At 49.0% G+C, this 17,720-nt stretch overlaps 1 protein-coding gene across 7 annotated transcripts in view; it reads right to left on the bottom strand.

Moving 5' to 3' along the window:
• The window catches only part of Hk1 (hexokinase 1), an 87,720-nt gene that overhangs the window by 54,391 nt on the left and 15,609 nt on the right, over positions 1 to 17,720 (bottom strand). For 4 of the 7 annotated variants that reach the window (XM_070020939.1, XM_070020938.1, XM_070020940.1 and 1 more), the window contains one exon: positions 17,320 to 17,367. In XM_070020939.1, the coding sequence (XP_069877040.1) occupies positions 17,320 to 17,367 (48 nt within the window). Of the gene's footprint in view, positions 1 to 5,035; positions 5,205 to 17,319; positions 17,368 to 17,720 lie in introns of those variants that run through there. The other 3 variants (XM_070020943.1, XM_070020944.1, XM_070020942.1) reach the window with 3 other exon arrangements.

Here is a 17,720-nt window from a genome sequence, read left to right on the forward strand (position 1 = left end):
GGAGGGTGCAAGGAAGAAAGCAATCCCAATGCCCAGGACTAATACTGTCTGCTCTGACAACCTTGCAAAGCATGTTTGTTGTTTCTTTGTTGTTTGAGAACCTTCTAAGTTCATCAGCCACAGAATCAAATAAGCCTTTCCTAAAATAATATTAAGAAACAGTTGAGGGGCTGGGAAGGTGCCTCAGTGGTACAATGCTTGCCTTGCATGCATGAGGCCCTGGGTTCAATTCCTTAGCACCACATAAACAGAAAAAGCTGGATGTAGTGCTATGGCTCAAGTGGTAGAGCACTAGCCTTGAGCTGGAGAGCTGAGGGACAGCGCCCAGGCCCAGAGTTCAAGATCCATGACAGAAAGGAAGGAAAGAAGGAAAGAAGGGAGGGAGGGAGGGAGGGAGTTGGCCCCGCTTTTCTGCACTGCCCTGCGGACACTTTTTTTGGGAGGCCGTGCAAAAATCTGCCTGCTTCTCCTTAAGGTTTTTGAATGATCAAATGAAAACAAATGTCTAGCAGTGTATTTGTGCATTTAAAATATTTATAATGCAATATCTCTCTATGCATATGTATATATGTATAAATAACTGATATGATACACAATGTACTTTAGGATGCTCAGATCTAAACAACCATTAAAGACAGAAAGAGAAAAAAAACCTACATTTTGGCTACTATCTATCTAACTCCACTTTACAAAGTTTCAAAATACGATATCCTTGTTTATACAGGTGAGCAAAAGACCAGATACAATAAACACAACCCAGTATATATTAAATGGCCTCAAAGACCCTGATATTGTAGTTTACTAGCCTGGAAGACAGTGGGCACCTCACCTACTTCCCCAAACAGACTAAGCCCACACTTTCTCAGATTAACACATCCAGAGCCCTGCTTGATTACCAGTGACCTTCCCTCCCACAGTATGACCACCCCTCCACTTCAGGCCTCCAAAGCAGCCAGTGTTCTACATATTGTGGTTCATTTGCTTTGTATATATCTGTAGACAACAAATAATTACTTGTGTATCATGAGAAAAGGGACCCCTTCTGCCTCATTTATAGCTGTCACCTTAGTCTAGCACAGTATCCTGAACATAATAAAGGACTCCAACCTTTTCTAAAGACATGATTTCGATCCTGGGATTGGATTTGATTCTAAGGTGCCTCAAATCAATGACCAAATCAGCTGATCACTGCTGATTCTGGGACATAGAGGTATATAGTTGCCTCTGTACCCAACAGCTCTCCCAGGTCAACCTCAGGCATGCTCAGTGTTGGCTCCAGAGGTTAATTCTACCAGCAAGGCACACAAGAGCATGCACGTGTGCATGCACACACATATCCAGACAGTCCTAGTCACACCCAATGAGTCTTTTGGGGGAAAAGCCACCCATGCTTCCCTGAGAACAGCAGGAGCGTAGGAGGGAGCACCATGCAGCATGGTCAGACGTGGAAGCAGCTCCCAGCCACCCGCCTGCCCACTTTATTCCCTCATGACATTCCTGAGTGATCCAGATGATGACAGGCGGCTGTGGGGGAGAAGCCCCAAGATGGCGGCACCGGGGACTAGAAACTGAAGACTCACCAAGGATGCTTCACTATACGCACAGTACCAAGATGAAAGGTGTCTGACACATTTTTCATAATTGTGTAACTCTCGCCTCTTTCCACAGCAATAAGGAACCAGCCTGTTCCCTAGGCTCTGAGGACATGGACCTGGGGTAGCCCTTTCATTACTAAGCATAATCTACCCCACACTTCCTGGGCCAAGGACTCAAGGACTCCTGGGTTGGGCTACTAGGCAAATGACACCTGTTTGTACACCTCCTAATGGGGATTACTTAGGGTTGGGCCAGAAGATCCAACCCAGAGAAAATCCATTAGTATTTGCTTGCCACTGGGACAAACCCAGGGAAAAGGAAATCTAACCTTTCTTTAAAGCTTCTTTCTTTCTGACCTTCCAGGACCCATCTTCATTTTCTAAACAAACAACACACTATCCTACATCCTCCTCCAAGTCTGTCAGGGCTAAGCCAAATGGAGGAAGCTGGCAGGCGAGAGGCATGTTAAAAGTCACTTAGAGGTCAAAGGACCTGCCTCTGACTGCACAACTAGCATTTAGTGAATGGCGGGGGGGGGGGGGGGGGGGGGGAGAGGGGGGGGTCCACAAGCATACACCTGCCTCCTCTTTTCCAAATACCATAGGAAGAAGGAAAGGAAAACTTGCTTTATACTTGGGCACCCATCACCCAACAGTGTAAGATGCTTCCTGGAATATGGAGGCTCAGACAATTTCAGCCTGGAAACACACTTTGTGAAGCTGAATCAGTAAAGAAAGAAATGTACCCCCTGGTGGCAGCTGTGGTATTATGAGCAATCCCAGCATGACCCCACCCTCCTTCCTCCTACTGGAGAGCCAAAAGCCCAAGCATGGATTACCAAAGGAATAGGAGAATGTCAGGTCTGTTCTCTGGAGCCCCAGAGTCTACCTGGGGCTGGAGGGCTGAATCATCATGGCCAACCCCTCTGGAACACAGGGTAACACGCTGGGCTTGGAGTCCTGCACCCAGCCAGCGTTTCTCAGGTTGAGCAGTGGGTGGGAAAGGTCTCACTTAGCAGTGAGTAACATTGACAGGGTCATCAAAACACATACTATGTGCTTATCCTCAGGAAGCTCCCAGGGACCACACTCATACATGGCAGTGCCACCTAACCCACCATGCAGGTGAAGGTGGCACTCTGGTGCAGGAACCAACATACTGCCCCATACGAAAAGGTCTAAGAAGTCCTTGGGGAGGTACAAGCAAGCCATTTGGGTTTCTGTTTGCTGGTTGGTTTTTGTTTGTTAAGAATCTGCCAATAATGCTAACTTTTTGGTCTCAGGATTCTCTCTCCTCCAGTAAGGTTCAGCAGCTAGAAGAAAGGGATAAGGGATCACAAACTTTTGAGTGAGCAGGATTTAGGATTAGGGAGATAAAAAAAAAAATCACACACTTAACATAACTACGTGGACTGGCCTCGTAGAATGTGCATACACAGAGGTACATCAGCACAGTCCTCAGCTCCCAAGGCTACACTAGATACTCCAAGTCTGATGTCCATTGAATCCGATCCAAACTTTAGCTCACCTCAGCTGCTGAGCACCACATGACAACCAGGCATGGAGCAGCCAGAGCAACCCAAGGTCCCACAAGTGGTAGGTGTGGATGCTGAAAGGTTTATAAAAGTCCTTCTCTGGGGCTGAGAAGGTAGTTCAGTGGTAGAGCGCTTGCCTCGCATGCATGGGCTCTGGGTTCTATTCCTCAGCACCACATAAGCAGAAAAACCCGGAAGTGGCACTGTGGCTCAAGTGGTAGAGCTCTAGCCTTGAGCTGGAGAGCTGAGGGACAGCGCCCAGGCCCAGAGTTCAGGCCCCACAACCGACAAAAAGTCCTTCTGGCCCCAATCCAGGGACCTGCTGTCCTGAGCAATAAAGGACCCAAAACGCTGCAGGAGGACAGGAAATGTTTGGCTTCTAGAGACTTCTTAACACACACTGAACATGTAAGGGGGCCTGTCTCCCCTTCCCAGTGGGAGAAGCACCCATGATGCACACCACCATTGAAAGGCATGCTTTTGCTTGCAAGGCTCCTCTCAGAAGGCACCACACAAGTGACTGCACCTAGGGTTTCACAACTCGACCTTCATGGCATATTCCTAAGCCTAGCGCATAACTATCCTACTTCTGGTTCCCCACACAGCACAAAATGTATGATCAAGGTGCAGGGGCTTAGTCTCTCAGCATTCCCCCCATCCCCCCAGCTGACTTCTAGGAGTCCTGATCAAGTTCTTAGGTGGAGGGAGGCAGGAACCCCGCCCTGACTCCACCCCTAACTGGCTGGGTGACCTTGATGAGGTCACTCACTGCCCCAAGGAAGGCCTACTTCCTGAAGTGCCAAGTGAGGAAGTCTTTTGGACAAGGCCCTACTGTAGATGGTAAAGCAGACAACCAAGGTCTGTCCCTTCGGCTTCTCCCGTAGATAGGGCTACTTTGAACATCTGAGACAGTTTGACTCTGTCGGTTGGTCCCAGCTAACCCTAACAATAATGTTACCCAGGTGAGTAAAAGAGCTTGTGCCATACCTAGCCCTGATAAAAATAGAGGTGTCTTTCCCTACGGGCTTAGGCAGTTTCTGGAAAATACAATACCAAACTGGCAGAAAGGTGGCAGACACCTTCAAGAGCCGCCAGAGGATAGTATTTAACACTAGACAGCAGCAGTCCCCCGTGGCAACCCCCAGGATAGGGTGATGTTCTGCTGAGAACACTCATGCCACACGTCCACGTCAAGGCCTTCATCCTACCCGAGGGATGAAGGTCTCTTATTTGAGCTCTGAACCTGGGGCTGGCTGGAAACTGAAGCTTCAGAGGAATAAAAAAAAAAAAAAATTTCCATTCAGACGTGGGGCTGGAGACCTGAGGCCTAGGAGCAAAGTTTCCGGTGGCCTCCACCCGCCCTGCTCCGGAAAGCCAGGCGGGTCATCGGGTCTTCAGATTAAGAGCAGCTGCAACAGCCAGGGGAGCCCTGGTGATAGCTTCTGGGGCGGGGCGGGGGGAACCCCAAATATGGGGTGCCTGTCGTCCAGCCAGCACCCCCCCTCACCTCCCCAGCAGCATCTCTGTGATCACGCCTCCCTCCGCCCACGGCGCTCAGACCCTTCTAAACAGGCCCCGGGGGCCCCCAGGTGCGGCCCCGAGGCCCCTCTGCCATCCCCGGTCTAGTCTCAAGGGCACTGCAGCAAGCAACGCGGTGTCGGAGGGTCCACGGGCCGCCACGACCCTCCTCAACTCACACACAGACACACGCACGCGTGCAGACGCACACCGTGCGGGGATGGCGGGGGGGGGGGGGGAACCCCAGGGCGAGGCCTCTCATCCAACCAGCCGCTGGCCTGGGGGAGGCCGAGCGCGGGAGGATGGAAGCGGCGGCGGCGAGCGGATGCGGGAGGCTCGGCTGCGGCGGGCGGGGGCGAGGGCGGGGGTGGCCCGGGCGGGGCTCACCTTTTTGACTTGGTCATCCTTCAGCTCGGTGAAGTAATAGGCCAGGAGCTGCGCGGCGATCATGCTGGCGGTCGGGGGGCGCCGGGCGGCAGACGTGCGCGGCCGGCTGGTCCTCCGCAGCCGGGGTGAGAGCAGTGGTCCTCCCGGGGCGGCGCGGCGGCTCCTCCTCCTCCCCCCTCCGGCTCCTCCCCCTCGGCCTGGGGCGCGGCGTCAGCCCGCGCGCTCCCGCGGCCCGCGCTCCCGTCCCAGGGGGAGTGGCCGCGCCGCAGGCCCACCGCCTGCGCGCCCATTGGCTGCCGCGCTCCGGGGCGGGGCGGGGCCCGGAGAGCCGCTCCCTGCGCGCCGGAAAGGGGGCGGGCGGTGTCTCAGATCCCCCGCACCCCCGGCCGGGCATCACTCTGCACGTCCCCCACGTAGGGAGCCCGCGCGTGGTGGGAGGCGCTCTCCCGGGCGCACGATCCCGCGTGGGCCGGGCACAGGCGGGAAGGCACCGAGGTCGGCCCGGGAAGAACCAGACGTCTCCAGCGCGGAGGATTTGCTGCGACACAGCAGCTTAAGGCGGGCGCTGTTCCCGTCCTCGGAAACTAGGGCACGCACAGGCACGCACGGGCACGCACACACACGAGGATTCCCGCCGATGGGGAGGCGCCCGGCGGCTGCTTGCGGCACTGGGCGTGGAAAGCGAACGGAAGCGGGAACCAGGAGGCCTCCCGAACCTCGAACCCGAGTCCCTGCGCGAGGGTCTCAACCCACTTGGGACCTCGTGGCCCTGCTTCACCCCACCCTATGTAGCTAAATCTGGAGCGATGCCCCGGGCAGTCATCTTCTGAGTCACCGGCTCTGAGGCTCTACCGGAGGGTGGCACGTGGGCCTTGTCTCCTAGCCTCCTCCCTTTGCTCTGGGGCCACTAGGTTCAGGGGAGTTGGGGGTACGGTTTAGCCCCTCCCAAGTGTTGTCTTTTTCATTTCTCCAGAGGAAATTGGGGTAGAGGGGCAGCTTAGTGTCTTACAAGGCAACACGTAGGAGGTGTGCAAACATAAAGCTGTAGCCATGATCCTTATTCAACAGGTAAGGAAACTGAGGCTCAATGAAGACTAAATCTTCACAGGACTGAATCTGACCAGGAAGTTATGATCAGGATTAAGGCTTGGGTCTGTCTTCAAAGTAGTTGATGCTACCCCTGGAGCTTGCTGTCCTCTGGGTTGTCCACAGCCCATCCTGTCCAAATAGGCCAGGGGCCAGGGCTGAACCCTGTCGTGTACTCAAGATGGTCACAGTCCAACTCTTCCCCAGCCCATCTAGATGATGGGAGCCCTTGGCCAGGCCTAGCAAAGGCACAGCTGCATGAAGGGAAAGATGGTCTAGTTCTCAGACAGCCCTCAGGAACCCCCCAGAGCCTAAAAGCTGCCATCACCCACTAGAGGAGTGTCTTAGATGTGGCCTGGATATCCCAGCCTATCTCCATCTCCTGCTTGATGGTCTATGGGAGAGGAATCCTCAGCCACCTTTCTGAGGATATACTAATGCCACTCTGTCACCCTTGCTTACTGTGAAATACTATAAAATACTCATGTAATACGCAAGAAATCCTGACTCAAATTCCCTGATAAGGTTAAAGCTTCAGGACCAGCCACCTGCATGTCCTCCCTTTCCAGGCTGCGAGAGGGCCTGGTAGTTTCCTTTTTTAATTATTTTTCAAAGCAACCCCTTCTCAAAAGATTACGCTTAGGAAGTGGTGCTGTCGCTCAAGTGGTAGAGCACTCACCTTGAGCTGAAGAGCTGAGGGACAGTGCCCTGGCCCAGAGTTCAAGCCCCATGACCAACAAAAAATAATTTAAAAATAAATAAATAAATGATTACGCTTACAGCCTCTACAAAACATTGGCTCATGGGTAATCCTAGCTAATTCAGGAGGCTAAGATCTGAGGATCACAGTCCAAAGCCAGCCCAAGAAGGAGACTCAGTCCATGAGACTCCTTTCTCCAATTAACCACCAAGCTGGAAATGGTGCTGTGTAAAAATGGTAGAGCACTAGCCTTGAACAGAAAGCTCAGGGACAGTGCCCAGGCCTTAAATTCAAGCCTCAAAACCAGCACATGTGTGCGCACACACACACACACACATACATACACAATTAGAACAATAGTTTTCTGGCCCATATGGAACATGCCATATGTGCCATATGCAAATTTGAATAGATTAAAGGACGACTGTTCTGATTTGCCATTAATTTGTCCTGCAAATAAATAGACTTATCCAAGCTCTAGAGGCTGAGAGCTCTCTGATGATAAAACAGTGTTTTGCTCCTTGCACTGAGTACTCCACACCTGCACAAGGCTGGCACCATTTGGCAGATTGGATGAGGCAATCATAGTGATGAAGCCTGGTGCTAGTGGCTCATGCCTGTCATCCTAGTTACTCAGGAGGCTGAGAGCTGAGAGTCATGGTTCAAAGCCAGCCCAGGCACGAAAGTCTGTGAGACTCATCTCAATTTAACCATCAGAAAACCAGAAGTAGCGCTGTGGCTCAAGTGGTAGAGCACTCGCCTTGAGCTGAAGATCTGAGGGACAGCACCCAGGCCCAGAGTTCAGGCCCCACGACTGACAAAAAAAAAAAGATAGTGATGAGCACGGCCTGTGTCCAGCCCCTAGCCAGTGCCATCATCACCCACTTATTCCTCAACCCTGATCTGCGCCTGGAGTCCTGGAAAAGCTGGCCTGCTATCAGCCAGGCCACTTTCACATGCTGGGCTATGTACATCAGCAAGAAGGTACTTCTGTCTCTTGGCTGGCCTGGACGGAGAAGTTACTAGTCAAAGTAACTGATCACCCCTGCACTCAGCCAGGCCCCAAGGCCCAGCAATATTCTGTAGACACAGCTCTAGGCCTGAGCCTCATCACTCCCAACCCCCAGCCCTCCTCCCCACAGCCAGAAATATAACAAGAGCCTTCCAACATCCTCTCTGGTTTCTGGCTTCAGGCCATCCCATCCATTCCGAGCTCCAGGCCACATTAATCTTGCTAAAAAGCAGCCTAATCACATCACACCCTCCCTCCCCCAGCACAGTCCCACCTAGCACCCTCCTTTCCTACAGAGCATTTCCAGGCTGGTGGCTGAGGACTTCTGTAACCCGACTCCACTCTTTGTACTTATCTCTTCCTTCACCCTGGCCACAGGAAGCTGCTTCCCACCCACCCCCACGGAGTGCCTCTGGTCTAACCCTCTCACCTAAGACCCATTTGGTTCACCTTCCATAGGCACAGACTCCCCTGCTACTCACCGCAGCAGTCTCCTGGGCCTCAGTGCCTCTACAAGGCATGCACAGACAGCGGAAGAAATCCATCCTGAGCAAGACCAAGGCTCTTCTGTACAGAAGAAGAGCCTAAGACTCAGCTGGTGGGCCATCTTGCCCACGACCAGGTTGGGGGAGAATTGAAGCCAGGTCTCAAACCCTCTTCTGATGCCCAGCCAGAATTCTAACCATCCCTACCACTTCAGGCAGTCTAGGCCCCAGATAAATAACACTGAGTCATGCATACCTCCCAGATAGGGGTTTCTGTCCTCTGGGCATTGCTCTTATCTGCACCCATCAGACAGCTTCCTAGGGATGGCACACAGCCTGTCCTGTGTCTTCCCCCCTAAATCAAACCAATGATGTTATGCATGTTTTCATTAGTCTGCCTCTTATTTCTGTTACTTGGCTCTGTGATGGGGGTGGGAGGGAAGAGAAGGGTCGTGGTCACGTTTTTGCTCAAGGCTAACAGCGCTACCACTTGAGCCACAGCTCCAATAACAGCTTTGGAGAGTAACAGCTTTGGAGAGAAGAGTCTAGTTTCACTTTCCTTGCCTGGGCTGGTTTCAGACTTCCACCCTCAGATCTCAGCCTTCTGAGTAGCTTGGGTTACAGGCATGAGCCACCAGTGCTGGCCTGTTACATAACTCTCAAACTTCTATTTAGTGGCCTTGATTACTCCCTGGACTTCCTGTGAAGGAAGACCTTAACCCAGAACAGGTCTCTAGTTTCTTTCCTTTTCCGGGCTTTCCCCTTCCCATCATGTCCCCCAAACTCTTAGTTCATTTCCTGTGGTTCTCCTTGTACATGTTGCAGGAGAAACTATGGTGCCCTACCAGCCACAAAACAGAATGCAAGTTGCCTTCTTAAGAATGTCTCCCCCAAGAGGCTAGGAATATGGCTTAGTGGTAGAGTACTTGCCTAGCATGCATGAAGCCCTGGGTTCCATTCCTGAGTACTACAAATACAGAAAAAGCCAGAAGTGGTGTTGTGTCTCAGGTTAGTATAGTGCTAGCCTTGAGCAAAAGAAGCTCCAAGAAAGTGCCCACACCCTGAATTCAAGCCCCAGGACTGGGGGAAAAAAATGTCTCCCCCAGAGAGAACGAGGGAACTGATGACACTGTACAAAAGGAAATGCACTTATCACCTGACATACATAATTGTAACCCCACTGTGTAACACCTCTAAAATAACAATAAAATTTTTTTCAAAGAATATCTCTCCTGGGGCTGGGAAGGTGGCTCAGTGGTAGAGCGCTTGCCTTGAATGCCTGAGGCCCTGGGTTCGATTCCTCAGCACCACATAAGCAAAAAGAAAAAAGCCGGAAGTGGTGCTGTGACTCAAGTGGTAGAGCGCTAGCCTTGAGCTGAAGAGCTGAGGGACAGCGCCCAGGCCCAGAGTTCAGGCCCCATGACCGGATCCAAAAAAAATAAAAATAAAAAGAATATCTCTCCCACTTTCCATGTGGCTATCTGCACTAGGCAGGTTACTGCAGCTATGAGCACCCACAGATGGAGGCAAACCCCAGTACCTGGGAGCACACTGGGAGCAGAATTGTGTTTGCATAACGTTGACAATTTACAGAGCAGTTTCACATTTATTACCTCATTTCTCCTGATAACAGCGTGGAGAGGTTAGAAAGGCAAATATCATTATCCATGCTTAATCAATCAATGAGGTAGAAGAGTTATAGAGTTTGTTTAAGGTCTCAGAAAGCTAGAGAGCATTAAGGCCAGTTGCCCATATTACTGCACATCTGGGAATCCTGCCCAGTTGAGGACCGTCATGTACAGTTCATTTCTGAAGGGACCATCTTGAAGGACCCTGACCCAGCTTTTCTGTGCATTATCATCCATGGTTTCTATCCTGGATTCCCATGAGTCACATGAAGGACTTTCCCAAATGCCATTTCCCAGCATGATGGCGAAGCCAGAGGCAGGTACAAGAATTATTTAGGGTATTGTCTACACAGTGCATTTTTTCTCACAAGGGGAGGCTCAGGTGCTTCCAGGAATGAGAACCACTGACTTCCACCCTGACTTTCCCTGGGGGACATCTGGAAGACTTTTTTTTTTTTTTTTGGTTAGTCACAGGGCTGGAACTCTGGGCCTGAGCACCGTCCCTCAGATCTTCAGCTCAAGGCTAGTACTCTACCACTTAAGCCACAGCACCACTTCTGGTTTTCTGGTGGTTAATGTTCCTGCCCAGTCTGACTTTGAACTGTGATAGTTCACACCTCTATTTCCAGCAACTCAGAAGGCTGAGATCCAGAGGATCACAGTTCAAAGCCAGCCTAGGCAGAAAAGTCCTGTGAAATTCTATCTCCACTTAACTTGCAAAAAAAGAAAGTCTGGAGACATGGCTTGAGTAGTAGAGCTCCATTCAAGCAAGCAAGCAAGCTGAACGAGCAGCAGGCCCTGAAGTCAAGCCCCAGTAACAACAAAAACAAAGAAACAGAAATGACTGGTTGAGGCTACCCAGCCCCTTGGTGTGGCTGGACTTGTGACATCACATTCTTACCTGTCTCCTTTCCTATTTCATTGACCAGAGTTCTGCCTTTTAACCAACATCATATCAAAGCCAAAAACAAAAAACTGGCAACTGCCAGTTTTTGGTCCATATGATACTTTATAAATATGGGCCACAATTTAATAGTCGGGAGATACTAACTTAAAACCTTTGTGGCATGTGGGGGCCACTCACACCACCATGCTAGTGACTATATGGTAATATTGAGCAACAGCTGAGTTCAGCAACAGCTCTTCAGTCAGGCAGCCCAGGAGCCTCCATCCAGCTCAGACCCATCCAACCTACCAATTCACTAGATCTAACTCACCATTCATACTCTTCCAGCCCCTGTGAGACTAATCCTTAGCTCCTAATGCTTGCAGTGTACAGGCCCAGGGCCTCAGGAGGTAGAACTAGGGGTAGGATGAAGCAAGAGACATGACTAGGGTGCTGGTTTTAACCTCCCTCCTGGATCCTGCACCCAGGATGCTTTTCTAGCTTGTCCCAAGCCAACTGCCCCTTCTCCTCCATCCTGATCTGCTCATACAGCTCAGAGAGAGCCTGGAGGAGGAAGAGTTAACCAGGCTGCTGAGGGCTTTTGGGGCTTCGACTTGTTCTTTATCTCAAGCTGATCCTTCTACCCCCTCATTCCCCTCCCCCCCAATGAAGCTCGTATCTTGTTGGACCAGAGCAGTTGCAAATCAACACTCTGTACCCTGAGTTTCCTGGGAATCGTTCTCTCCCCTGCCCTCCCCCACCCCTCAGCCTCTACAAAGCCCTACATCTGGACCTTAGAATTAGCCAAAAGTGGGCTGGGCAGAGCTGAATCCTTCTCTTCTATAGCTAGGCAGGGTTCCTAAACAGTAGAAGTTTACCAGCCAGCAGATGAAAATTAGGGACTCCTTTTTTAAAATTTTTACTAAGAAATGATCTTTTTCTTTTTTGTCGGTCGTGGGGCTTGAACTCTGGGCCTGGGCGCTGTCCCTCAGCTCTCCAGCTCAAGGCGAGCGCTCTACCACTTGAGCTACAGCGCCACTTCCGGTTTTCTGGTGGTTTATTGGAGATAGGAGTCTCATGGTCTCTCCTGCCCGGGCTGGCTTTGAACCATGATCCTCAGATCTCAGCCTCCTGAGTAGCTAGGATTACAGGCGTGAGCCACCAGCGCCCGGCGAAATGATCTTTTTTTAAAGTTTAACTCCTATTTCCTATCACCATAGTTTTCTAAAGGAAAAATTGTTTGAACCCAGACAGGTAAAAATAATATTTGCTTTGTGTGTATGTTGTGGGAGGGGGGGAATGACCTGGTACTGGGTTTTAATTCAAAGCCTGTGCGGCTTGCTCAGCTGGTGCTCAACACTTAAGCCATGCCCTCCAGCCCTTTTTGCTTTTGTTATTTTTTCAAATAATGTCTTTTTGCCTATGCTGGTCTGGATGTGATCCTATAATTTATGCTTTCCAAATAGCCAGGATGACAAGAATGAACCATTATGTCCAGCTTTTATTGCTTAAGATGGGGTCCTGTGAACTTTTTGCCTGGCTTGACCTCCAACTGCAACCCTCTAATTCTCAGCCTCCTAAGTAGCTTACATTATAAGCATTGGTCACTGTGCTTAGCTTAACATCAATTACTATTTAAATATATTTGACATTATGATATCAATGGCTAATGCTTAGACAAAACTTACTATATACCAAGTAGTTTTGGAGCTGCAGGTGTATCTTAGTAGTAGGGTACATACTTAGTTCTTGTAAGGCCTTTGGTTCAACCTTACCAACAGCAAAAATAAAATAATAAAACACTTAGCTTATATTATCTTATTTGAGCTTCAAAATTGACCAAGGAGGTAGACATTGGTAATAACCTCATTTTATAGATGAAAAAACTGAGTCACAGGGAAGTTAAGCAACTTCCCACTTCCCCAAGGTCACAGGCTCCTCAGTTGAAGGTCTGGTAATACAGCTGAAGTGGTCTGACTACACCTCCCTGCCACAGGTGAATTATGTATTGTCCAGTAAAATCCTCATCGATGTTCTGAGGACCTGCTTCGAGGAGTCTGTCACCCAAGTGATGGAGTATCACGGAGTTTGCCTGGTTGCCAAGTCTAGCTCTGCAAGCCGTGTGTGTGTGTGTGTGTGTGTGTGTGTGTGTGTGTGTGTGTGTGTGTGTGTGTGTGTGTGTGTGTGTGTCTGTGTCTGTGTCTGTGTATCTGTGTGTGTGTCTGTGTGTGTGTGTCTGTGTGTCTGTGTCTGTGTGTCTGTGTGTGTGTGTGTCTGTCTGTCTCTGTCTCTCTCTCTGGTCTGTGTGTGTGTGTGTGTGTGTGTGTCTGTCTGTCTGTATGTGTGTCTGTCTGTCTGTCTGTCTGTGTATGTGTCTGTGCACCCGCAGGTCTTAGGGCTGGAGCTAGGCACTGTCCGTTTGCTTTTTCACTCAAGGCTGGTGTTCTATCACTTAATCTGCAGCTCTATTTCTGGTTTTTTGGTCCTTAATTGGAAATAAGAGTCTCATCTTTGGCCAGGTGCCAATGGCTCACACACTCAGGAGGCTAAGAGCTGAGGATAGCAGTTCAAAGCCTACCTTGACAGGAAAGTCTGTGAGACCTTAATCTCCAGTTAATCATTAGAAAAACAGAAGTGGAGCTATGGCTCAAAGTGGTAGAGCACTAGCCTTGAGCAAAAAAAAAAAAAAAGCTCAGGGATGTGGTCCAGGCCCTGAGTTCAAGCCCCTCCACCAACAACCAAAAAAGTCTCAGCTTTGAACCCTGATCCTCAGATCTCAGTCTCCTGAGTAGTTAGGATTACAGGCATGAGCCACCATGCTTGGCATCTGCACATCTCTTCTCCAGGGCAGATGTGTGTGATCAGAGAGGGACTGTAGGTGGTGGGCTTTGTCTGGAAGGCCTTGTCTGGGGCTGGGGGTGGGCATCTGGCTTCAGCTGACTTGGAGCTTTCTGAGTGTGCTGGTCTGTGTCTGTGCGCCCATCTTGCTTTTTCTCCTTTCAGCCTCCATCCCTAACGCCCTCTCCCTCTGAGCAGCAGTGCCTCAGGTCCCCCAGCAGCCATTTTCTCTTTCTCAAACTTTCTCTTTCTTCTTTCTCAACCTGGTCATTTATTCTCTCAACCAATATTTTCAGAGCATCTCATCTGCCCTGTCCTTACAGGTCACTAGAAATGCAGCCCTGAATGAGACAAAGTACCCACCCACAGGCTGGGAGGAAGAGACAGGCAGAAAACAAATTACTAATTAAATATACATCAGACCAAGCTTGAGCAGGAAAAATAGAGCTGGGTATAGCCCACACAGCTAGATCCCACACCATCCATCTCTCCCTTGACCTCACTAATGAAAGCTTCCATTTTTAGCTGAACTCAGGCCCCCAAAGGATAATGGACCACATTTCCAGATAATAGGATCAAAGAATGGAACATAAGAGTGTCCCCTGGAAGCTTCTAGAATCCTGCCTTAAGACCCAGCTATTGTACTACTTTCCTTTCTTCCTTTCCCTTTTCCTTCCTGCTTCTCTCCCACTTTCCTTTCCTTTCCTTTTTTTTCCTTTCCTTTCCTTCCTTTCTTTTCCTGCCTTCCTGCCTTCCTTCCTTGTAGTTCCTTAGATTATGAGCTATCCTGGAAGATGGCAGCCACACAAAATAAAGTAACAAAATCAACAAGCATGCTCCTATCACAAGGGGGCCCCATATTGGCCCCACCAGTTTTTCTAAAATGTGAGAGAAAAATAGCATTCCAGTGTGCTTTTTCCCAATTGTGGTCTTTGGTGTCCTGTCACCACCAGCCAATTCTAATCCCAGCTGATACCCAGGTTAAATAAATACAGGGTATGGTGTGTCACATCAGCCAGGATGGACAGGAAGGGCTCTCTGAGGATGTGACAGCTGAGAGGGTGGCATGCTGCTGTCTGCAAAGTATCCGGCAGCACTCTCTCCTGTCACCCAAAGTAAAAACCCGAGCAACACCTACACCTGATTAACACCTACAAATTCCTTTGAATCCAACCTTTCTCCTCGTTCCTTCCCCATAGTGAGTTAAACTGGGCCCTCAAAAAGATGAGTCCATGTCCTAACTCTCACACCCAGGACCTTATTTGGAAAAAAAAATTTTTTTTTTCAGAGATAATTAAGGATCTCAAAGCCTGGGGCTATAGCTCAGGAGTAAGTATGAGTTCAGCATACTTGAGACCCTGGATTCACTCTTGTGTGGAAGCACAGATGTGCACATGTGGGCACACACACACATCAATAATAATAATAATAATAATAATAATAATAATAATAATAATAATAGTAATAGCAGCTGGTGTCAGTGGCTGAGTGAGCCAGCCTGGAAGAAAGTTTGTGATACTCTTATCTCCAATTAACCACAAAAAGCCGGAGGTGGAACTGTGGCTCAAGTAGTAGAGCACTAGCCCTGAGCACAAAAGCTCAGAGACAGCACCCAGGCCCAGAGTTCAAGCACCAGGGCTGGCCAAAAAATAAAAATAAGAATAAAATAAGAATAATGGTGGATTAGCAAAATAGGCCCTAAATTCAGTGATAAGTGTCTTTTCATGTAAAGAGAGCACATGAAGACAGAGGTAGAGACTGGCACTCTGCATCCACCAGCCAAAGAACTTGTGGAGCTATCAGAGACAGGGAAAGAAAGAAAAAGTTCTTCCTGTGATGGTACTTGGACTTCAGAGCTGTTGAGAACAAATTTCTGGGTGACTATTTTTTTTTTGTCTTTGTTTGACAATTCTGGGCTTTGGATCTGGGACTTTACACTCACTAGGCAGGAATTCTACCACTGGAACCATGATCCTGGCTCAAATTTCTATTGTTATAGGTATGAGCCACCAGCACCTGGCTGATTTGTCTTTTTTAAAAAAATGCCAAAGAAGCATTGTATTCATGACCTTGACTTATGAAATTGTAATCCCTTTGTACAACTTCTTTAAAATACCACTAAAAAATAGATACAGCTGGGTGCTAGTGGCTCACATCTATAATCTTAGCTACACAGGAGGCTGAAATCTGAGGATCACAGTTTGAGGCCAGTTAAGAAAGGAAAGGCCTTGAGACTTTTATCCTCAGTTAACCACATAAAAGTCAGGAGTGGAACTTTAGCTTGAGTAGTAGAGCACCAACCTTGAGGGAAAAAAGGTCATGGACAACACCCAGGCCTTGAGTTCAAGCCCCAAGGCTGACACTAAAACAAATAAATAAAAATTGGTACAGTGGAAATGCAATCCTTCTTTCTGACTCCTGAGAGCGTTGTCATGGTGCACATTACTTCTCCACACTTCACCCCACACCTCCAGATACTTCAGAATCTTGATGCTCAAAGCTCCCTCCAGCTCAATCTGACAGAAAACATTTGGTCCCATGAGTTCTCTGCCTACAATATCCATGAGACCCCATACATAGAGTGGACAATCAATCCAGGCCCATTCAGCTTCCCTGAGCTCTGTCTTATCTTCCTGATTTTATCTCCACTGTTCTCTCTGCACTGGATGCACTGAATGGCAAATTCCTTCTCTGCCTCAAGACTCTTTTTAAATCCTACTCTCTCTGGCCAGCCTTCTCTGTCTCCCAAGACATGGTTAGGTCACTCCTTTGCTTAGCTCTTAAAGCCTATGTTGGGCCAGGCGTGGTGAGGTATGCCTGTAATCCCAGCACTCAGGAGGCGGGGGCAAGAGAATGAGTTTTCTGCCAGCCTGCATGAAATAGCAAGAACTTTTTGCCAAAACTCAAAAAAAAAAAGGAAAAAAAATAACAAAAACGCATATCACTTGATGTTATAATTTCTTCTTTTACACTTTTATTCTCAGCCATAAATCATCTGAAACTGTCTCTCCCTGTCTCTCTGTCTCTGTCTCTCTGTCTGTCTGTCTTTCTCTCTCTCTCTCTCTCTCTATACACACACACACACACACACACACACAGTGCAGGTGGGTAGTGAACTGCTGAGTCTCATCTGGAACCCCAATCATGGACTGAGATGCAGGGGAAATAGTCGACTTGGCTCTTAAGAAGTTGACTCTTAACCAGGGATCAGTGGCTCATTCCCATAATCCTAGCTACTCTAGAGGCTGAGATCTGAGGATCACAGTTTGAAGTCAGCCTAGGCTGGAAAATCGATGAGACTTTGATCTCCAATTCAACCAACATAAAACCACAAGTAGATCTATAGTTCATGTGGTAGGCACCAGCTTTGAATACAAAAGCTAAGGGACAGTACCCAGGCCTTGAGTTCAAGCTCCAGGACCAGCACCAAAAAAAGAAAAAGAAAAGGGTAAGAAAACATCTGCGCTGTGGAGATCTGGGCATGGGATGGAGCAGGCCAGAGGTGCACAGTGCTCTCCACCCTGGGGAACACATGCAGGGAAAATGGCTCACCCAAAGTCATTGTCAGAATTTCCAGTGGCAATCACCGTGCAATTTCTACCTTTGTTACAGAAAAAAGAAAAGGAAAACGCATGTTTTGGTGTCTTACCTTACTTTCAGTAAGTGGGGGTTGTATTCTTGCTTCAACTGTTACAGCCTTAAAGAAAGACAAGATGAGAGAAAGGGTTACAAAGACACCTCAGCAACACCCTGATGCCTGTCACACATCAGTCACACTCAAAAAGGGAAATGTAATTGCAAGAGCTTGGCAATGTCTAGGCAGATTCAAATACTGCTAAGGAGTCTCTGGTGAAGGGCGACAGTAGTCTGAAAAGTCCAGTTCGTGATTTATTTGCATACACTCGTATCAGGCGCGTGCAAATGTGCCAGCATTGTGCTAGATGCTGGAGATTCAAAGGTGGGACACACAGAGGCTCAGTCCTCAAGGCAACCCTCTGCACACAAGAGAAGACAGGAGACTGATCGAGATTGAAAGTACAAACTGGGTGC

This window comes from Dipodomys merriami, unplaced genomic scaffold, assembly GCF_024711535.1.
Source record: "Dipodomys merriami isolate MVZ:Mamm:240054 unplaced genomic scaffold, mDipMer1.0.p SCAF_14, whole genome shotgun sequence".
Lineage (NCBI taxonomy): Eukaryota > Metazoa > Chordata > Mammalia > Rodentia > Heteromyidae > Dipodomys > Dipodomys merriami.